Source organism: Podarcis bocagei (assembly GCF_964188305.1).
Source record: "Podarcis bocagei genome assembly, chromosome: 15".
NCBI lineage: Eukaryota > Metazoa > Chordata > Lepidosauria > Squamata > Lacertidae > Podarcis > Podarcis bocagei.
This window is the reverse complement of record NC_138141.1, coordinates 38,244,291-38,267,437: the sequence shown is the minus strand read 5'-3', so window position 1 is coordinate 38,267,437 and position 23,147 is coordinate 38,244,291. Positions and strand designations below refer to the sequence as shown.

The window sequence follows — 23,147 nt, the reverse complement described above, 5'->3', positions numbered from 1 at the left end:
CCCCATAGAAGGTTTTGGAAACGTGATGTGCCTTCCCCCCCAAAAAAAAATTCTGGGTGCACCAAAAGGCCCTTTAAGACTTGGGGGAGAGGGAGAAGAATTAGGTCGATCTTGCCTTTCCAAGGCTAATAGCTGCAATATGGTATTGTTAGGTAATTTCAGGCTCTGAACTTAATGGTTTTATGGGGGGGGGGTCTTTATATCAAGGGTTTGATACATGGGCAAGGCCACCGCAACCACATCTGGTTAGCCAAGGAGAAGAAATCCGATTCAGTTCACATGTATAGCCGAATCTTATCAAATTCACACTTTCTGAAACAATACGAAAACCAAAACACAACCATCCTTTGAAGTTGCCACTTACCCAGATTTTGCAGTGCAGCTCTCCAACCAAGCAATGTTTAGAAAAATGTGTTTTATAAGGGAAATGGGTGCATAAAATGAAATATATTTGGGAAAATGACACACGTAAGTGCATTCTGTTAAGAGAAGCTGTCTGCACAAATGTGTGTGTTAACTGCATGCAGAAATGTCCTTATTAAAATTTATCTCCTGCCTTCCTCCCAAAGGAGTTCAGGACGGCAAAAGAGCAAGTGCTAAAACAAAAAACATCTTAAGAATAATTCCAATTTTTAAGATACAGACGGTGAAAGGTCTCCACTTAAAGCAAGCATCAGCAAACTGTTTCAGCAGGGGGCCGGTCCACTGTCCCTCAGACCTTGTGGGCAGGCGGACTATTTTTTAAAATAAAAATAAAAATGAACGAATTCCTATGCCCCACAAATAATCCAGAGATGCATTTTAAATAAAAGGACACATTCTCCTCATGTAAAAACACGCTGATTCCCGGACCATCGGTGGGCCAGATTTAGAAGGTGATGGCCCGGATCCGGCCCTTGGGCCTTAGTTTGCCTACCTATGACTTAAAGGGCTTGTTGGAAGGCCTTCAGTAGGTGCCAGAAAGACAACAGAGATGGTGCTGGTTTGTTATTTGAGGGGAGGGGATTCCAAAGGTTTAGGCTCCAGGACACTAAAGGTTCAATTCCTATATGCTATGGAACAGCCCTCCTGACAATATGACATCTGCAGAAGGCCTTTCCACATCAGTCTGCAACTAGTCCTCATGAAAACTCACCAGCATTTTCGCACGGATGTCTCCTAATGCAACTTCCATATGCAGTTTTGCCTGATATATACCGTATTGGCCTGAATTTAAGCCACACCTCCGAATAAGCCTCACCTTTCAAACTGAAGGGGGCAAAATTAAAAAAGGACAATACCCAGGCTGCTTCCTGGGGAGGGGAGGGGGGAGAGCTACGCTCCCCCCCTTTCCACCATCCTTTGGCAGCTCAGAGGAGGTTTGGGAACAGCAAGCGGGACGGGCGCCATTTTCCTTCCCCGCCCTATGGCCCTCGTGGGCAGCTGTTTCAGCAGCGATACTGCAAGGTTGCGAATACAAGCTGTGCTTTAACTTTTCACAATCAGAATTTGGGGAGGGGAGAGCGGCTTCTATTCGGGCCAATACGGTATTATACGAAGCAGTTTTCCGAAATATCCCACATTTTTTATGCTAATGTTTGCTAACGTATACTTTCATAAGCACACTTGACCCTAGTATGTGCATTTTTATTTGAGCTCAGTACTTGCCCTGGAGAAATGTATTGCAAAACTCAGAGAGGAGCGGGTTTGGGAGGATGGCTGCGTGTAGGTCTGCGAATTGTGCCCAAACGTACTAATTAGCTGCGTTTGCCTGGAAATGCAAACAGAATCAAGTTTCTCCCAGATCTCTGCACATGATTTCCACCCCTGTGGAAGAATGATGGTAACGATATTTAGCACTTAGGAAAACCCTAAAATCTCTAAGCACTGCGCACACCCTAGTCTCCATGGGTTCCAGCGCTTAACCAGGGTTCAGTTTCCTAGGAAGGAAGGTCGTTTGGAGACAGAAGTGTCTTTAGAATATACAGTAAGGTAAAGGGACCCCTGACCATTCGGTCCAGTCGTGGCCGACTCTGGGGTTGCGGCGCTCATCTCGTTTTATTGGCTGAGGGAGCCGGTGTACAGCTTCCAGGTCATGTGGCCAGCATGACTAAGCCGCTTCTGGTGAACCAGAACAGCGCACGGAAACGCCGTTTACCTTCCCGCTGGAGCGGTACCTATTTATCTACTTGCATTTGACGTGCTTTCGAACTGCTAGGTTGGCAGGAGCAGGGACTGAGCAACGGGAGCGCGGGGATTCGAACCGCTGACCTTCTGATCGGCAAGTTCTAGGCTCTGTGGTTTAACCCACAGCGCCACCTACGTCACTAGAATATACAGTATTTACAGTTAAAATACAACCTGTGCATAGGGTGGACAGGCTCACAGCATGTACCCTACAACCAGGGCCGTGAGGCAGACTGAGGCAGCTGCCTCAGGCGGCAGAATCCAAGAGGCGGGGCCTGTGGGCACCCCACCCTCCTCTGCCACCACTGGAGAAGCAAGAAGGGGTGCTTCTTGGTTCCTGCAAGATTTTGCTGACCTCTTGCAAGATCTCTCTAGAAGCCTCCGCCACACGACCCCAGTAAGCGAGACTTTGGAGTGGAGGGGTTGTCAGCGGGGTTCCCCCCCCCAGCACCTTCCCTTGGGTTCTGCCTCAGGCGGTGAAATGGGCTGGGCCGCCCCTGCCTCCAAAGTACAGAACGAAGAGCAAATCTCTGTGTCTCTCCGGCTCCTCGCTTCAGCCCCTGCCCATAGACTCTCAATCAGACAGACACGATCCGAAAGGAAAAATGAATGGGGAGGGAGAAGGGAAGGTTAGCGACGTGGCCTTTTGTTTTTCTGCTTGTGTTTTATAATCCAGCAGGCATCTCTGCAGCAAACTCATGCCTCTGCTGAGTTTCCCCCAGACCTGCTGTAAATTCAGAGCCTTGACTGAAGGAATTTATTCCGTCGCTGCTGCCACCTCCAGAGTACTAACTTGTTGGATTCCTTTTTGATACTGTAAAACCAGAGAGGGTGGGTGCCTCTTTCTCTGCAGACACAATCATCTCTGTTTCAGCCACTGTGGGCGAAATCCTTGAAGTGTAATGTTATTGCTTTGGATTCCCCACCCCACCCCTTCCTGATTCAGCCCGGGAGGAGGTTAATGTGTCATTTTTCAGCGTTTTCAGATGCCGAGAACGGCGTGGTCTTCAGATGATCATGAAACCATGCCTTGTTGCAGCAATTGGGGAACGTGAAGGCCTTTCGGGTGTTGAACTCCCAGCTTCCATCCAATCATATTTTAATTTTATTTTATTTTATTTTATTAGATCTATATACCGCCCTTCATCAAAAGTTCTCAAGGCAGTTCACAAGATAAAATACAAGATAAAAGCACAAAAAGTTAGAAACAATGAAACCTTTCCCACAAACGCATTTAAAAGTCTGATCAGCCAAAGGCCTGGCTGAAGAGGATTCTCCTTATTGAAAATTCTGAAAGGGGAGGAAAATTTATTTCTAGGAGAGTTGTAAGAAGCGCAAGGCAGACTATAAGTCCACCTTGTCTTCAATCTGTTTTGATCCACTTGCAGTTGTCGGTTTGTTTGTTTTTTTAAAAAAATAAATGCTGCTAAGAAATCTAATCTGCATGAAATCTAAACTGAGTATACACACAAAGCTTTACGCCTTGCTTGTCTATTGAGTTTGCAGAGTTGTAAAGTCAGCTCTGAACAAATCTGACTTGTATTAAGAGGGTAGGTACACAATTGGCTACTCCTGATTAAAATGCATTTATTTGTTCCGCAAGGTTGATATACCTCTTGAGTGTAATAAAACCTCACAGCGGCTTACAAAACGAAATTGGTTTACAAAAAGTAAATGTGCAACTTTTTCTTCCCCAATGAGTTGAGGTGATTGTTTTTGTAGCCATTATATATTTTCAAATAGAGCAGGAGAAACTTGCACGTGTGTGTGTGTGTGTGTGTGTGTGTGTGTGTGTTAATTAAAAGCAAACAAACTCCAAGGCTGTCAAACTGCTCCACAAGCTCTCAGCACAACAGTGGCAGTGTAGTGAATTAGTGTCCCTTTCTGAGGGAGAGTAGGAGAAATATTTATAGAAACGCGTTAGTCGTGAGAAATGCAGGCTTGTCCTAATTTGCTTTCCCTTCAAACGATGCTTTCATTTCATTTCGTTTTATTTCAGTAAAAGCTATTTCTGGTCCTTATTTGAACATCGCATATTTGAGGTCAAACCATCCCAACTATGAGGCAAGAAAAGCTTCCCTTGGGATAAGGGTTGAAACATGTGTGGCAATTGGGATTTTATGTCCAATTACTTTCCCGTAGACTCTTTTGAGATCTACTTCGGTCCAGGAAGCTTGTGGCCTAGCCTCTGAGGCTATTGTGATCCTTTTTTTTTTTTTAAATGCCCAGCAATTTCATTTCTTTCTTTCTTTTAAAAAACAGTGGCAGGCAAATAAATCTTGGAAGTTGCTTTTCTTATTCTTTTGCTGTAGTACGTTGGGAAATGTTGCCCCTGCAGGAACTGTTTTGCTTTAAAAATCTTGGCCGTCCAAATCTGCTCGGCTCAGCGGTTCTATGCACTTGTCTGTGTGTTGTTTTTCCTGAGCCTCCAACTGTTCATTTGACGTCACGGTTAAAAGAGAGAGAGAGGCAAGCTTGTGTCTCGAGAGGTTTAGCTAGTTACGGTATAAATAGATCAACAAATAATACTGAGCTTGGCAGGGAACCCCTGGGTTTGCGCTTGCGCAGATATAATAGGCGCACGCTGGATCTGCCTTTGTTCGGACCAATGGGCTGGGGTTTAATTCCGAGCCTCTGGAGCGTGATATTCTGAGCTCAGGTTCCGCCCCCTTTAGAATGTGCAGAGAATCAATTGTGGAGAGTGCCTCTGAGCATGGGCAAAGAGCATTTTGAGCCTCACATGCGGTGGGTGGATCTGATCATTTTGGTTCTCTCGGTTTCCCTCCCCCCAACTTAAATTCAGTTTTTCACATTTCTGCAGGAATTTGCGTTAAAAGAAATCCTTATGAAAATTCGTCCTGTGAACGTTTCCTAATAAGCATATTTGTATGTAGTTTTGACCCAGCGTAATGCATTTTCATGTCGTTTGCAGTAACATGTTCATTTCATGCACACTTTCCCATAACATGTGCGTGTTTGTAAACATTGGTGGGTTGGAAAACCGCACCACAAAATTTGGATGACGGTAATTTTGAAGCACAGCTGATTAGTTACTCATTAAAATGCAAACTAAATCAAGTTTCTTGCCCAGCCCCTACAGTCCTCAATGAATAATGCTATACAGTGGTACCTCGGGTTAAGTACTTAATTCGTTCCGGAGGTCCGTACTTAACCTGAAACTTTTCTTAACCTGAAGCACCACTTTAGCTAATGGGGCCTCCTGCTGCTGCCACGCTGCTGGAGCACGATTTCTGTTCTTATCGTGAAGCAAAGTTCTTAACCTGAAGCACTATTACTGGGTTAGCGGAGTCTGTAACCTGAAGCGTATGTAACCCGAGGTACCACTGTACTTCTCCCCCCCCCCAAAGACACATTTTGGATGTATTGTATTTATTAAATAGTTACATTATATGTGCATCTCTCCTTAATTCCAAAGAGCTCAAAGTGGCATACATGCTTCTCACTCTTTCCCCCGTATGTAATTCTCACAACAATCCTGTGAGGTAGGTTAGGAGAGCAGCAGGGAACTGGCCTTCATGGCTGAGAGAAGAATTGAGTGCCAACATGGTGGAGAAATAGATAGGCTCGCCACGTCTCAAAAGGCACAGAGCTGGTTGTGTGTGCGAATCCTGAGAGTGAAAGGGTTGGGGATTAGGATACCCAGATAATAATAATAATAATAATAATAATAATAATAATAATAATAATAATAATAATAATAATATAATTTATTATTTATACCCTGCCCATCTGGCTGGGTTTCCCCAGCCACTTTGGGCTGCTTCCAACAAAGTATTAAAATACAGTAGTCTGTTAAACATTAAAAGCTTCCCTAAAGAGGGCTGCCTTCAGATGTCTTCTAAAAGTCTGGTAGTTGTTTTTCTCTTTGACATCTGGTGGGAGGGCGTTCCACAGGGCGGGTGCCACTACCGAGAAGGCCCTCTGCCTGGTTCCCTGTAACTTGGCTTCTCGCAGTGAGGGAACTGCCAGAAGGCCCTCGGCCCTGGACCTCAGTGTCCAGGCAGAACGATGGGGGTGGAGACGCTCCTTCAGGTATACCCAGAGGGTAGAAACTGGGGCTGGTAGCATGGAGTAGACCCTGACCTCTCCCCCTGCCCCAAATTATGCGCTAGACTGCCTTGAAACTCTGAAAATCTGGCAACTCTAAGGGTGGGACTTTTCAGAGGCAGGGAACGTGGCATTAGAGCTGGTGGGGTGTTGTAGTTAGGATGTTGGACTGACCAGGGTTCGAATCCCCACTCAGCCACAAACCTCACTGGGAGACCTTGGACTACTAGTCCCTGTCTCTCAGCCAGATCTACCTCGCAAGGCGGTTGTGAGGCTGAAATGGGGAGGGCAGCACCATCCACGCTGCCTCCTTGGAAGAAAAGGTGGTAGATAAATGCAAGAAATAAATAGAATAAAAACCAGGAAGGTTTAAAGCCGGGTCCTTTTCACTTTAGCAATTAAGCACTCCCATAAAAAACAACAACACTTCAAAGCACTTTTCTTAGCAAGGAAAGAATTCAAGGATCTCAGTGAAAGTTGTGACTTTGCTCCTTCTCCAAGTATCTCAGCACACCTCCAGAATAATCCTTAGGATTTTTTAAAAGTTAAAGTTTAACTCTTTAAAAAGCCAAAGCTTTAATTTTTTTTTGAAGTGTGCATTCCAACCAAAAGAAGGTGCTCTCTTATTATTATTTTTTAAAAAATGTTTACAATGACTGCAACTGCTGAAGGCACCTGATGAGTTGTCTCGAATCAGGATTTTCCTGGATGGTTTATTTTTCTTGTGAATTACTGGAATTGCTTAAGGGTGATTTTTTTGTTTTGCTTTGGTTACAGGAACTTGTATTTAATGAGTGAGACCTGCAACGGAATGTTCCACTGTGGTGTGTTCCAGTTCAGGTGGCTGGCAACCAGCCAGCCATGCCCTTTTCTGCGATACTCCATTACATTGCCTCTCCCCTCTGGTTCCCCACCCACCCAATTGGCAGTCAGCATTCTGAGCAGCCTCACTGAGCTGTCTGTGGGGTGGTTTCCATGTCTAGGGTTCCCCCTCCTACATTTTTGTCTTGCAAACCATGAGGTCCCCTCAAGTCATCTGTGCACTGACTGCATTGGAACTGAAAATGTGTGTGCTCTTAGTTTATATGACTAAATTGTTAGGTGCGCTTTCTCTCTCCCCACACCCCCCAAAAAATCACTGGACTTTGTTGCATCTTTTAACTTTTTTAAACAATCAGAAGGTGAGCCCAGTGCTGCAATTTCCATCAATTATTCAAAATAGCCACAAGTGCCAATATTTTTCACAATTTTGCACATTCTTTGGTTAAGTACAGTGGTACCTCAGGTTAAGTACTTAATTCGTTCCGGAGGTCCGTACTTAACCTGAAACTGTTCTTAACCTGAAACACCACTTTAGCTAATGGGGCCTCCTGCTGCCGCTGCGCCGCCGGAGCACAATTTCTGTTCTCATCCTGAAGCAAAGTTCTTAACCCGAGGTACTATTTCTGGTTTAGCGGAGTCTGTAACCTGAAGCGTATGTAACCCGAGGTACCACTGTAGTTAGCGTGAGGCACATGGAATTGTAAGCAAGATAATTTCTCCCATCCTGCCATAACCACAGGAGGTACTGTTCCATAGCCTTCTGGCTTCTGACATTTCCCTGTATTCTGCTCATGAGGGCTAGAAGCTTGTTTTTAAAAAGTTAAACTTAGATCACAGCCACACGGGACAGTTAAAGCACATGACTTTCCCCCAAATAATCCCAGAAACTGTAGCTGAAGTGTGCTGGAAGTTGCAGTTCTGCAGTGGGTAAACTACAGTTTCCAGGATTATTTGGGGGGAAAGCTATATGCTCTAACTGTGTGTTAACTGTATGGTGTGAATGTGACCTTAAAAGCTGAGATTCTCTGTAGGATTTGTCTTGTGCCTAGTACTACATTCAGTAACTGCACAGCAGGATTGAGGAATATGCATATTGCATGCTCAGAACTGTCCCGAATAATTTAAATGTTCGTATAGGGAAAATCCAGCCCTGTTTATCCTTGGAAGGGCTGATTTTCAGTGAAGAATAGGCTTTGCATTCTGAATGTTCTGGGTTCAGTCCCCAGTTGCATCTGCAGACAGGACTGGGGATGTCCCCTGCCTGAAACCCTGGGGAGCTGCTGCCAGTCAGTGTAGACAATACTGAACTAGATGGACCCGTAGTCTGACTCTGTATAAGACATTTTCCTATGCTTCTTGCTGGCGAGGAGGGAAATAAATATATTTTTTTAAAAGCAATCTTAACAATGTTAATAATTTTGTTTTTTTAACTTCCAGAATTTGCTGAGAATGCAAAACCCATAGTCTTTCAGGACTAATTACCGTATTTTTCGCTCTATAAGACGTACCAGACCACAAGACGCACCTAGTTTTTGGAGGAGGAAAACAAGAAAAAAAATATTCTGAATCTCAGAAGCCAGAACAGCAAGAGGGATCGCTGCGCAGCGAAAGCAGCGATCCCTCTTGCTGTTCTGGCTTCTGTGATAGCTGCACAGCCTGCATTCGCTCCATAAGACGCACACACATTTCCCCTTACTTTTTAGGAGGGAAAAAGTGAGTCTTATAGAGCAAAAAATACTGTAATTTGAGAATTCTTCGGTTTGCAGTCAATTTGTGGTAGCATATGGTTGTTTGCAAACTGCATATAAAAAGTAATCAAAATATGAAATCCTTTTATTTCCCGTCTTCAAAGATGTTATTTGAACTTGGTGGGAACAGTGTGCATCCCCCCCCCCGTCTTTTAAATGTGCGCTCCTGTATTTTTCCAGCTGTTTTGGATCCTCTGTCTTATAAGCATGTCCTTATTATCTGTAAAATGTTGGCGAATGTGTAGTTTTCTCATCTGTTTCCAAAAACACAGAGAGTAATTGCTGCAAGAAAAGTATCTTGGAGCATTAAGTTTGGGAGTCCTGTTTTCTATTTGTGGCTCTCTCTTTTCCCCTTATTTTACTTTCCCCCTCCCTTTTATTTTATTTTTTTCAATATTTGCGTCACCGGACCGTGATGCCTTTTTTTTTTTTTTCTTCGTTCTCAGAAGTCGGTTTTGTAACACACCCCAGCCGTTTCAAACCAGGCAGACAGCTTTACTTAGAAGCCTGAGCAGGAAATGACAAAATGGGATTCGTTCGTTTAGAGGAGGAGGAAAGGGGCGGGGTTTCCACGGAACAATCCACCTCGTAAAATGGGTATTCACAGAATTTGAGGCTGGGGGATTAAATGATAAAGCCAACACCAAGACGACGGCTGAGGGGAAATCTTTGGGGCCCTTCCTCTCTTCACGTTTTCGCACCAGGTAAACTTCTTCTTTTTGCAACCCCAAAGGTTTTACTACTAGTAAATTATAGGAACCTTTCCCTCTCTCACCCTCCCGCGTCCCCCACCATAGTGAACCAGTCCTGTGGAGATGTCCTGGAATGGCAGAAGATTGGGGAGATGGAGATGGATGGTCCTGAGGAAGCTCCCAGCGGGTTGGGGGATGGAGATCCAGAATGGTCCCCCCTCCCAAGATGTTGGCTGTCCCAAGCCTAAAGCCTCCTTCTATGGAGGAATCTGAGAGTAGATCTGATGCTGAGATGGTTCTGACTCGGCCAATGCGGAGATACCAGCATTGGCGCAAGCACAGCTCCCAAATACAGCTCACTCAATGGAGTGACGATTTCCTTGCCCAGGGCTCTGTCTGGGTCCTGTGCAGTTAGCTGTGGGAGCAAGGTGTGTGTGTCACCCTGTTGGATCGACACCTTTTCTAGCGCTTAGCTATGTATCTTAAAGGTAAAGGGACCCCTGACCATTAGGTCCAGTCATGGCCGACTCTGGGGTTGCGGCGCTCATCTCGCTTTATTGGCCGAGGGAGCCAGCATGACTAAGCCGCTTCTGGCAAACCAGACCAGCGCACAGAAACACCATTTACCTTCCCGCCGGAGCAGTACCTATTTATCTACTTGCACTTTGACGTGCTTTCGAACTGCTAGGTTGGCAGGAGCAGGGACCGAGCAACAGGAGCTCACCCCGTCACGGGGATTCGAACCGCCGACCTTCTGATCGGCAAGCCCTATGCTCTGTGGTTTAACTCACAGCGCCACCCCTGACCCTTTCAGCCATGTATCTTAGCCTCTGCTCAATCCATGCCTTGCAACCTGACTTACCTACAAAAACTGACTTGTCCGTTAAAGGCTCTGGCAAAAATGGTGTCGAGGGTTCTCTCTCTCCATCCGGCCGAGAGAGCCAGGACGATCTGGGCAAGCGATTCCAGGTGGGCATCATCCCACCTTTCATCTTCTCTGGCAGTAACATTGGATGAAGCGAGCGCCTGTTTTGGGGTGTGACTAAATGGGAGTGAGGAATTGGCTGAAGGATAGCTTCCAGGGCCTAGACACTAACCTTCGACTCCCTCCTCCTTTTACCCCTGCGGAATTCAACAAGATGGGGACCCAGTTGGAATTAAGTGATTCTCAGATGGACCTGTGTGAACCTGGGGTCTTCTTCAGGCCAAGCAGATACTGTACCACTGAGCTGCGGCAATTTCCTTAGTCGGAGATTCCAACCAAACATCAGGAAGAACTTTTTCTGACAGTAAGAGCTGTTGGACAGTGGAATGGTCTCCCTTGAGAGGCTGTGGACTCCTTCCTTGGAGGTGTTTAAGCAGAGGTTGGATGGACACCTGTCATGTATGATTTAGTTGAGATTCCTGCGTTGCAGGGGGTTGGATTAGATGACCCTCAGGGTCCCATCCAACTGTACAATTCTAGGATTCCCAAATGATCTGAAGTGTTCCAGTATCCTGTTTTGGAGTGATTTATTTCTGTTGAAGTTCTGTAGTACGTAACAGAACTTGTGCACCATTACAGTGGTACCTCGGGTTACACACGCTTCAGGTTACAAATGCTTCAGGTTACAGACTCCGCTAACCCAGAAATAGTACCTCGGGTTAAGAACTTTGCTTCAGGATGAGAACAGAAATCGTGCTCCGTCGGCGCGGCAGCAGCAGGAGGCCCCATTAGCTAAAGTGGTGCTTCAGGTTAAGAACAGTTTCAGGTTAAGAACGGACCTCCGGAACGAATTAAGTACTTAACCCGAGGTACCACTGTACATTTTTATTTCTCAAACTTGAGATTGCAGCTCTTGTGCTCTCCTGCAGGCAGCATTCAACATTCAGCAGTCATTCAGGGTCCAGGGTAGGAGGGGAGAGCAAGTAGGGCAGAGATAGGTCCGACCACTTCCCGAGGCACCGCTGGAGGAAGAGATCGCCCCCAATTCAGTACAGCAGGCAAGGCAAGCCCCTCGCTCCTCCTCTCAGGGTTTGGTAACCGGTTGCGACTGCCTAAGGAGCAAAGTCCAAAGAGCATCAGCCGGCTAGGCCGTGCCAGAATTGTGTAAGGGCAAGGGGGAGGTGTCATTTAAGCCGCTCAATTTGGAGGTGGCGTGGCCAAAAGATTTCTTGAAATGTGAAAGGTTTGTGAAACGTTTCCTGGCCTTGGAGAGATCCTTCAGCTTCTAGCCTCAGGATGAGTTTGCACCCATCTTTCTTGCAGCCAATTCAGATTTGCTGCTAGATCCTAAGAGGCCCCATGAGCACTATAAAGCAGTATCACAGAACTACAATTCCCAGACTTCCCTCTACACCACTCTGGGAATTCTAGCTCTCTGAGAGGGATAGGAGGTCTCCTGAGAACTCTCGGCACCTCTCAGTTCCCAGGATTTTTGGGGGAACCCATGGCTGCTTAAAGTGGGACGATGCTGCTTTAGGGTATAGTTCAGATGGTGGCCTAGGTCAGAATTTTTCCTGCGGAAATCTTCCTTTTGAAGTTTTTCTTTATTCTTGAAGAGCAGCGGCTTTCAGACCACCTTGGGATGCTTCCACATTTCTGTTGTTTGGGGAAGGGTTTTGAAGCCTGATCTGTTTCTGCTTTGAGTCTTTATTCTTTGTAGGGGAATCTGTGGCACTCTGAGATGGTTCTGTACTTTTCTCTCTCATCATCCCATTTCAATAAACCTTCTTAAAAAAATTATCCTCGTTGGTATTGTTGTAAATAAAAATATGCCCTTTTCCCTTATGGGGTATCCAAGAGCCCATATAGAGTCCTTACATAGGTTCCATATTGGTAGGAGAAAATAACAGAGGCCAACCAGAGAATATTGAGAAGCAAAGCAGCTAGTAAGCTTGATCTTTATTGATCTGTTGCAACAGGGTACTCCCCTCACACGCAGGAGAGGAAGAGGACCCAGAACAATAGCCTGCAAGGCCTTATAAAGACTTTTGAAATTCCCCTTCTCTAGATCAGGACCACCCCCAGAAACATTATGCATACATTACAGAAGGGGTGTAACCTAAGACCACCCCTCAGATACATCCCACCTACATCACAGAAATTTAAATGTTGTTTTTCTCTTGTCCTTGTTTATCTCCTGTCTAGCAGGTTACTTGATTGGATTTTCTGGGGAGCCTGGCCATTCTTTTGTAATGCTAAAATACTTATTTCCTGGGCCAGGTCACAGGCTCACACCTTATTCAAACACAGATTAAGACAGGATTTGTGAAGGAAGAGACAATGGGGAGGCTTTTCCATTTTTAACCTTGCAGAGAAAGGATTTGGTCAGTTTAGGAATCAAAATGGTTCCAGGTTGGCTTTCCTGTGCTGATCTATGTATGTGCAGTTATGAACATTACTATATATCTAAGACCATAAAATTCCTATCACAGTATCTGCCCAGGCTCCGAATACCTTTTACACTGGTGCTGTGGGTTAAAGCACAGAGCTTAGGACTTGCTGATCAGAAGGTCAGCGGTTCGAATCCCTGCAACGGGGTGAGCTCCTGTTGCTCAGTCCCTGCTCCTGCCAACCTAGCAGTTCGAAAGCACGTCAAAGTGCAAGTAGATAAATAGGTACCGCTCCAGCGGGAAGGTAAATGGCATTTCCGTGCGCTGCTCTGGTAAACCAGAAGTGGCTTAGTCATGCTGGCCACATGACCCGGAAGCTGTCTGCAGACAAACGCCGGCTCCCTCGGCCTATAGAGCGAGATGAGCACCGCAACCCCACAGTCGGTCACGACTGGACCTAATGGTCAGGGGTCCCTTTACCCTTTACCTTTATGGTTTTTTAAAACTGTTTTTATATTTACAGTTGGGTTTTGTTTTGATGTAGAAAATTTGGGGCGCTTGGCTTTTGCTGCCCAACTCTCCTAAGTCCATGATCGGTCAGAGATGAATGGATGGAGGCAGGATGCAGTGAAAGCAAGGCAGATCTTTATTTTTCTGTGGCGACAGAGTTCCCTCCCCTCCTAGCAAGGAGGGAAGAGAGACCCAGAACCAAGAAGACACGTCTCTTTTAAGTGTTTGCATTTTGGCATGGAGAAGGAGGACATCCGCTCTACAAAATTGCATCACACATAAAGTGAGGTTACTGTGGCCCAGGCAGGCCAAGGTGTGATATTCCTGAGGGTTTAGCAAGTCAGGATGCCTGTCACACATCCCTCAATGCAGAGCATCTGGGCAAACAATGGTTCATAGATATAGGAGAGGAATCCCTTCAGGAACTTCACCTGATTGCTGTCTGCCTATATGGCAAGGGGGATTAAGGAGGTAGAGGAAATATTTAGATTCTTTAGGAGAGCCAAGATGGCTTTTGGATTGCTCTCCTGTACTACCTTAGACATGTGGTTTATATACCTATGTATGTGTGTTTACCTTGTGCAATTATCAACATTTATTCTATATTTGAGACCTTAGAATCCCTATAACAGTTGATTAAAAGTCATTTTTATACATGCAATTGTTTTTAGATCTGTAACCTTCATATATGTCATGATGTTGTAAATCGTTTTGAGATGCCTCCAGGGGAAGCGATTTGTTAATGAAAATAGATAATAATATAGTCTGGCTGGGACTGATGAGAGAGGGTTTTTTTTTGGTGGGGGGCAGGGGTTCCACACACCCCATAGCTGAGACTGTCTTGCTGTCCCTGAAGGATAAAGCAAAAGTGTGTTACTGGCGGAAGATGGTGAATAATTATGTTTTAGAAGGCCTGAAGTCCAAACCTCAAAGAAGTTTCCAAATATATATGTAGGTATATGTATAAATCTAAAGTCATGTGCACCCATCACCTCTGGCCACTTGTCCTCTGCCCCTCGTCTCACAAGTTTGCTGGTTCCAGGCTGAGAAAGCAGTAAAAGTGATAACAGGTTTCAGCTGAAAGCAGTTCCACTGGATTTTGAAATCGGAGAACTAGAAAAGCTAGTCTTGCTGGATACCTGCCAAGGCCAGGTGTAGAAAGCAACAAGGCACAGGTTGGAACAATCTCTTGGATGGGCCACTTTAGAACTCGTGTTAATTTATATGCAGATCCACCTCTGAGTGTTTGTGTACCTCAATTGCTGCATGTTCAGCAGGGGTACGAGAGCTTCTGTGTTTGCTCAGGCGTTCCAGTGGACGCAGAGCCAAACTCATATCCTGACACCTGCGTTCGAATTCCGCCTCTGTTTGCATGGCTGCCCTCTCCCCAACCCCACAGAAAAGTGGCCTGTTTCTCTTTGCTGTGGGCAGATTGATCTGGGGAGGGACAGCTCTTCAAAGTCTTCCCAAGCTGGATGTGGAGCTTTGGGTTCAGAAAAGGGCAATCCAAATCATAGAATCGTAAGAGTTAGAAGGGACCACGAGGGTCATCTAGTCCAACCCCCAGCAATGCAGGAATCTCTTGCCCAATGTGGAGCTTGAACCCAGGACCCTGAGATTAACAGTCTCCTTCTCTAACGACTGAGCTATCTCAGAGATTGACTGGATGGAGCTTCCTGTCAAGTAAAGGTTAAAGCATTTGGGGGGCTTTTTAATGAGGTGGGGGTGATGACTACTGTGGGGACAGACCTTGTTCTGGATATTCCATTCCATTTCCCATCATTCCCAGTTTTTGCTCAACAGTCGATGAGCATTCTGTGGCCTCTGAGCATCAATCCTCATTGGGCTGTTTTTGGATTTCTCCCCTTTCTTTCTTTCTTTCTTTCTTTCTTTCTTTCTTTCTTTGCCTGTTGTTTAGCAATTGCAGTGTGCTAGATGCTAAAGTAACTTTTCTAAAACTTATGGGCTCCGAATTCTCACACATTAAAATACAGTAAGAAATAAAAGAAGCAATAAAAATACAGTTAGGTTATGTTTAGACGTTGATTATCCTTTTTCTACAATAAACGGACACTTGTGTTCTCTCTCTGAGCTTCTCCCCATCTTTCTCGCGGCTTCCTTCATTCCTTCATATGGACTTGGTTCTCCTTTCCCAAATGCCTGGTCAGAACCTTTTCCCATGTTCCCATTGCTTTATTCCGCTGGGGAAAGCAAAACCCCTTTACATCATATTTCATCCTGCTCAACTTCCGTGCAGGCTGCTGGGTTGCAACCTAAGAAGAACATGAGACCAGCCCCGCTGGATCAGGCTGACAGCTCATCTGGTCCAGCAATCCTGTTCTCACAGCGGCAGACCCACAAGCAGGACCCAGCACTCTCCCCTCCTGCTGTTTCCAGCAACTGGTATTCAGAATCACTACTGCCTCCGGTGGTGGAGGCCAAGTATTGCCTCCATCGCTGCGAGTAGACGTTGCTAACTTTCTTCACGAATCTGTCCAGTCCTCTTTTAAATCCGTCCAAGTTGGCAGCCCTTGCTATGGAGGGAGTTCCACAGTTTATGCACAGCATGAAGAAGTTGAGGATGGTCCAGCAGACCTCTGATGGTTTGTGGTTTTGATAACCCCAGTGAAGCTTGGTCCATTTGTTTGAATGGGGGCACTTGCCCCACCACCAACTTCATTCTGCCTTCAACCAGGCCCCCACCCCCTTGCCTGTCTTCTTACACCCAATCGAGACGGTGGCATGGCCTGTCCACTTCCTCCCCCTTCGTCTTGGTGTTGCCCCTTGCAGACTTGCCAGGAGAATGGAGGCATGGGGAGAAATAGTCAGCTCCACCTACTGTTTCTACCTACTGTTCAGTCTCCCTATCAGCCTCAATGGTCACCCGCCACCATTAAATTAGCCCAGTCCTTCAATTTATGAACAAGTCAGTTTGTGTAAGGTGCTCTTTGACCCTGTTGTTCTGTCTCCTCGTCGCGACTGACTGTGGGTTTTTGTTTTTTGCTTTTGACTACATCTCTCTCTCTCTCTCTCTCTCTCTCTCTCTCTCTCTCTCTCTCACACACACACACGCCCTTTGACACCCTGAAAAACATAAAAATAAAAACCTGCTTAAAATTCCAGCATGCTGTTCTCAAGACCTGTGAAAGTAACTTGTGTGGGAAGTGAGAAAACCTCACTTGGCCCCAGAAGCTGATGTTTTAGTCAGCTTCGCTGCTCGTGCAAAGCACGCCCCACCGTCCTCAGTTTGGAATCTCGGGTCTGCCTTGTGTGAAGAGAATGTGGTGCATCGTGAGCAGTGGGAATCCAAGTGGTGCAGCAGAGACTCTCTGACTCAGTGCAACTCACCTCCCTGTGTTCCCGTGCTGTGTAAGCCAAAGGGAGCCAGCAAACCTCTGCCTTGTAAGGACAGATGAGGCTTTTATGTGTCCCAGGCTCAGAGCTGAGTCCAGTACCTTTTGGCCCTAGAGGTGAGAAATGCAAACTCTTTACCATTCTGTTATCTGCACTGGAGGTTTGTGTCTGAGTGGGAATAGGGTTGTAAGAAGGGCATCATTTTCCATTCCGCCCTGTGCTCGTCGCTTCCAGCGCCGTCTCCATTCCGCTGCAGTCCGTCTTCTGCCCGAAACCCACGCTGCTCACCTCACTCCACTGTGGTGAAATGGCATAACTTGCGCCGTTAATTCCATAAATGTTGTGGTCATACTGTTCCAACCCATTCATTCCAGTGCAAAGGAAACACAAAGCAAACGAGGATGGAAAGGAACGGGGGACCTCAATCAATTGTGTATCATTTGTGAACTGAAAGCATCAGCATTGGTGAATACCAAGGCAGGTTGATTTTGTGAACATGGGATGTCTAAGCAAATGCTGGCCGTTTCATCTCCTGTTTCCATTTTCGTCAGAAATCTCTTGAGATCTCTGGGTGAGGAACTGGTGGCTGGCCAGAGGTCCTAGCCAGCATGGCCAATCAGGGATCATAGAACTGTAGAGTTGGAAAGGGACCACAAGGGCCATCTAGTCCTACCCCCTGCAATGCAGGAATCGGGGGGGGGGGGACGGACATTCAGCCGAAAGAGCAGGAGGACTCTCAAGATAACTTCCTAGGAATTTGGGTTGGCTTTGATGACGACTTGATAAGTTCAGTGACCTACCGAGCTTTGAGAAACCCTGGTCTGTGTTGTAAGTTATCTGGACGCACATAATTCAGCCACTGTGTTGGAGAAAAACATCCTGGATTTGATCATAGCTCAGGTGAGAATGCCCTGTACTCCATGTTGAGTTACATTACAAACACACACGCAATATGCAATGTGCGATACAGAAGAACATAATGAGATCCCTACTGGCTTTCAAGCCAGTTTCTCATCAAGTCCAGCAGTCTAGAATCCCAGAATTGCAGAGTTAGGAGGGTCCCCGGGGGGGTTATCTGGTCCTGGCCCCTGCAACGCAGGGATCTCAACTATAGCATCCACAGGCAGTCAGATGCCCTTAAGGGAAGCCTGTAAGCAAAACCTGATCCCTTGCAAGTAGCATTCAGGGCCATGAATTCCCCTGACAGTGCAGGTAGAACACAGCCATCCTGGCTTAGTAGCTGCTGATATTCTCCAAGAATTGAACTACAGTAATCTTTCTTTTTTAAAAATCCCACCTTGCTGGGCATCACTGCCTCTTGTGGGAGCAAAATCCATCCTTTCGCTGTGAAAGGTGCTCTTCCTTTCTCCTGAATCTCCCAGGCTTGTAACAGACTTGCAAAAACATTCCCAGAAAAGTTATAGGGAGGAGCAGCAGCAGCCTTTGCCTTAAAAAAAGGAAGAGAGTAAAAAAAAATAGAGGGAGAATAGGAACGCCTGCCCACTGAATGGAAATCTTTCCAGGGCAGACCTGATGTACGTGGTTGTTTAGACGTTATCGCAGCTGCAGAGATGAGATCGCTTAGCAGAGACAGCCTGCGGGGCTGTGTGTGTGTGTGTGTGTGTGTGTGCGTGTGTGTATATGTGAGTGAATGATCTATTCTAAATATGAAGGCGAAATCAGATTGCGTGGGCCTTTCCCATGGAACCGGTGCCGCTCCCACCACGGTGCTGAATCAGCGGGAAATGTATCTTTCGGGTCATTTCAAATGTTGTCTTAGCTGAGTCAGCCTTCTCCATCGCTGATAAGGAGTATTTACACGTCTGGGATAACATTTGCAAGGCTTCATAGATTTGACCAAGACTGAAAGGAGAGGGTGTGTGTGTGTGTGTGTGTGTGTGTGTGTGTGTGTAAAAGGTATTGCGTTTCACTCTTCTCCTTATTCATCCGCTGTGGGGCAAGGACAGGAGAGAGGACTGTTTCCTTTCTTCCCTGCTGGGGGGCTGCCCAGAGGCACCCAATTGGCCACTGGAGGAAACAGGATGTTTGGACTTCAGGGATGTTGGAGGAGCTGGGTTTTGGCCTGCACTTTTTAAAGAGAGCAGGCTAGATTTGCAGTTCTTGGGCTGATACTATGTGGATCGGAACAGTGTTAGCCTTTGGCTTTCACACCCTTCTCCAGATTTGCAGTACAGTTCTGGGCTCAAAAAATTGCATTGATTTAAATGCATCCAACTCCCCCCCCCCCCAGTATTTTAGAATAAAATGCATACGGAAATACATGTTGTGAAATGTCCATGCAGGGGCCAGGGGAGAGAGACATTAAAAATACAAATATTGTGCATTAAAAGGAATCCACAGGTTGCTACAGCAAAGGAATGGGCTAGACGTTTGAATGCATATGTCTGAAAGTGGCCCAGTCCACTTTCATCCCAGTACGTTTCCGAGCACAATTCAAAGTGTTGGTGCTGACCTTTAACACCCTAAACGGCCTCGGTCCAGTATATCTGAAGGAGCGTCTCCACCCCCATCGTTCTGCCCGGACACTGAGGTCCAGCACCGAGGGCCTTCTGGCAGTTCCTTCACTGCGAGAGGCCAAGTTACAGGGAACCAGGCAGAGGGCCTTCTCGGTAGTGGCACCCGCCCTGTGGAACGCCCTCCCATCAGATGTCAAAGCGATAAACAACTACCTGACATTCATAAGACATCTGAAGGCAGCCCTGTTCAGGGAAGTTTTTAATATGTGACATTTTAGTGTATTTTTCATCTTTGTTGGAAGCCGCCCAGAGTGGCTGGGGAAACCCAGCCAGATGGGCGGGGTACAAATAATAAATTATTATTATTATTATTATTATTATTATTATTATTATTATTATTATTATTATTATCATCATCCTTCTTGGCTAGATCAGTCTTCCCCAAATTGGTACCTTCCAGATACTCTGTGTTCAAGGCTCTTGCTTCAGTCTCCTGGCACCTCCAGTTAAATGTATTAGGTAGCAGAATAAGGTAGCAGGAATTCTAAGAAGGCGTTGCTTTCTGTTCCTGTATTTGCTGCCTGCAGCACAGTTGCCATTCCACTGCAGTTCATCTGCTGCCAAAAACTGCATGAGTCATCTGCTGTAGGAAAATCACATAATTTGTGCAATTATTTGTGTACGTTTCATTGCCCTTACGGCCATTCCGCTGCGTGTAGTTTGGTGCTAAGGAAACACAATGCAAATAGGAAAAAGAATGGTATTGGTTATGCTTGTGAACCGAAAGCAACAACAACAGCAAATTTCAGTCATGTTTGCTGGATCAGTTTCTGTCCTGGACATGGAATGAATAAGTGAACATCAGTCGGAGGCCTGTGACAGGTGGAACCAAATAATTGTAGCTTTGCCCTTATCTTGTTGAGTTCTGTGTGGATTAAGGAGGGCAGAAGTGGATAGCTAGTGCGTCCCCCCCACCCCCCACCCCACCCCAGACTGGGCTGGTTGTAAACAAGAAGGCAGTCAGGAGGGGGTTGGTTAAGGCAGACCGAGGTTGATAGGGCAGTGCCCCATTTGCCCTAATGGACCAGCCCCCCTTGCAGTCAAAAATACCTTCCTTTGGGGCAAGTGAAACTATTTTTCTGAAAAGAAGCTGAACTTGTAAGAAAAGAGCCTGGCCACTTCATCCCTCTTGCTTGAGAAGCTGGAAGTTCTGCCAAATCATTTACCTGTGGGAGAAATGGGAAGCAGGGCTTATTTCATTAGCTTTGCTGAAGAACCAGCTCCATTAAGTGCTATTATCTTTTGAGATTCCTGCATTGCGCTGGGCTCCATTAGATGACCCTCGGAGACCCCTCCCAACTCTACAATTCTGTGATTCTAGAAGTGCCTCCTTCCACTGAGTTGTTTCTACGCCCGCTGGTCCTTATAAGAACTACTGTTTAAGAGCTGGTGCCCGAGCTTGCTTTTTTCCTCTTCCCTCCCTGTCCTCTTTCCTTGTGTGCTATGCATTTCAGGTCGTAATCATGCAGGTAGGGGCTTTCCTTTTTAAAACAGATGGCATGTAAGCCACCCTGGGAGTCTTTTCAGCCGAAGAGCCAGGTGCAAATGCTAATGATAATAATAATAATAACTACGTGTATTGATGGGTTACCGGTTTGTGCTCTTAGATGTTTCCTGGTGCCGTTTGTGATTCTTTTCCCTCCTCTCCCTTGGCAGGTGAAACTTGTCCGTTATATTGGCACCCAGCTTCAGTGCAAGTTGAATGTCCCCCTGAATGACAGGACAGTGGAGCTGAACAGTTACCCGCGATTCAGCGACTGGCTGTATCTCGTCAACGTGAGGAAAGACGTCGTTCAGGTAAGGCGGTGGGAACGTCCGTCCGAGCTTCCTGGTCAGGAGGATGGAGCCGTTTCATTGTCTAAAATTCTCTCTGCGTACCCTTGAATTTATTTATTTATTTTTAAATTAATGGTACATCTGTGGCCTGGGTACATGTAACATGCCTGACTGCATGTAACGCCAAACCCAGAAGTGACCTGAAAATGTCGCAAAAAGGGACGGAAGGGGACGGGGGCAGAACCGTGTCTTTGCAGACTTTTTCAGTGGTGTTTCAAATATATATAAAATTTTACTTAAAGGTGTGATGCCTTGGAACGTTAACCCTCCACCCCATAAATTGGGAGCTGCCTGTATTTTAAAAGATTTCCCCCCGTATTGGATAAATGTACACTGTACTACTTTGTGTGTTTAGTTAGAAGTAAGGCCCCCAGCTGCCCTATGCATTTAAAGCAGTGTCATACTGCTTTAAGAATCATTGCTTCCCCCAGAGAATCCTGGGAACGGTATTTAAAGGAGCCGAGAGTGGTTAGAAGACCCGTATCCCCCTCAAAAGAACCTACAGTTCCCAGAATTCCCTGGGAAGAAGTCTTGATTGTTAAACCACTCTGGGATTTAGAGCATTGTGAGGGGAATTACAGCTTCTGTGGGAACAAAATAAAATAAATAAAATTAAATTAAAAAATTCCTTCCAGTAGTACCTTAGACACCAACTAAGTTAGTTATTGGTTTAAGCTTTCGTGTGCATTTACACTTCTTTTATTTATTTTATTTTGTTTCACTACGGCAGACCAACACGGCTACCTACCTGTAACTAGCTTCTGTGGGCTACACCAGCTTTTCATGGCCCCCTGCAACACTTTCCCTCCGCTTCTCTCCTCTTCTGCAGTCGGACAGAATCTCCGCTGATGGAGATGATTCTCCCTAATATTTTCTTTGAAAACGGCCTCTGCACATGCTTGGGAGTTCTTTCTTTTCTCCAGCCAGTTTGAGCTGAAAGAGGAGACCCGCCCAGTTCGTGACATTCCTCACTTAGCTCACCCAATCCACAGGCTCTTTGGTTTATGAACTTAAGTTTTGTTCAGTCTTCTTTGATGCTGTGAATGAATAGTGACGTTATTGGTTTCCTATGAAAGCCCTGGAACAGGCTTGTAGATATTTTTTTGACCCAGCTCTGTCTAAAGGACTTTTTCTTTGTATCTGTCACCCTGAAGGCGTAAGACCTAACCATTGCATGCCGCTGCCACTTGCAACTTCCAGATTCCACCAGAGGGCTGAGATTTTTGCATGCAGATTTTCTCACTTATCATGGAACATGGCAGAACTTCTCTCTCTCTCTCTTTGCAGAGCTCTTTGGGCTTACTGCAAAAGTGAAATGTCTGTGTATATGTGGAATTCTTTAGATTAACCTTATCTTGAAGCTGCAGCAGGGATGATGTCACTTCCTTATCTCATGTGTTCTCCAACACATCAGTCACAATTTTAATTCGTTTTGTTACAGGGGGAACTACAAAAGCATGAGTGATGTTTTGGCCACCCAGGGATTCGATGGTCTCTCACAGTGATTTCCACCTCTTAGGTTACTCCCTGCACTATGCATTTAAAGCAGTATCCTACAGCTTTAAACAGGCATGGCTTCCCCCAGAGAATCCTGGGAACTGTAGTTTAAGGGTGCAAGAGAATTGGTAAAGGTAAAGGGACCCCTGACCATTAGGTCCAGTTGTGACCGACTCTGGGGTTGCGGCGCTCATCTCGCTTTATTGGCCGAGGGAGCCGGCGTACAGCTTCCAGGTCATGTGGCCAGCATGACTAAGCCGCTTCTGGTGAACCAGAGCAGCGCACGGAAACACCGCTTACCTTCCCGTCGGAGCGGCTCCTATTTATCTACTTGCACTTTGACATGCTTTTGAACTTCTAGGTTGGCAGGAGCAGGGACCGAGCAACGGGAGCTCACCCCGTGACGGGGATTCGAACCACCAACCTTCTGATCAGCAAGTCCTAGGCTCTGTGGTTTAACCCACAGCGCCACCCGCGTCCCTAAGAGAATTCTTAGGAGACCTCTATTCCCCTCACAGAGCTACAGTACCCAAAATTCCCTGGGAAGAGGGATTGCCTATTAAACTGAGCTGGTGAGGGGAATAGGGGTCTCCTCACAGTTC

The 23,147-nt window shown here is 46.1% G+C and overlaps 2 protein-coding genes across 2 annotated transcripts in view; both read left to right on the top strand.

Annotated features, from left to right (window-relative positions):
• The window catches only part of KSR1 (kinase suppressor of ras 1), a 106,623-nt gene that overhangs the window by 39,375 nt on the left and 44,101 nt on the right, over positions 1-23,147 (top strand). The window contains 1 exon segment of the mRNA XM_081173262.1: positions 20,869-21,009. Coding sequence (XP_081029388.1) covers positions 20,869-21,009 — 141 coding nt within the window.
• EVI2A (ecotropic viral integration site 2A) overlaps positions 1-23,147 on the top strand; it is a 242,082-nt gene that overhangs the window by 214,903 nt on the left and 4,032 nt on the right. The gene's annotated exons all lie outside the window — the stretch shown is intronic.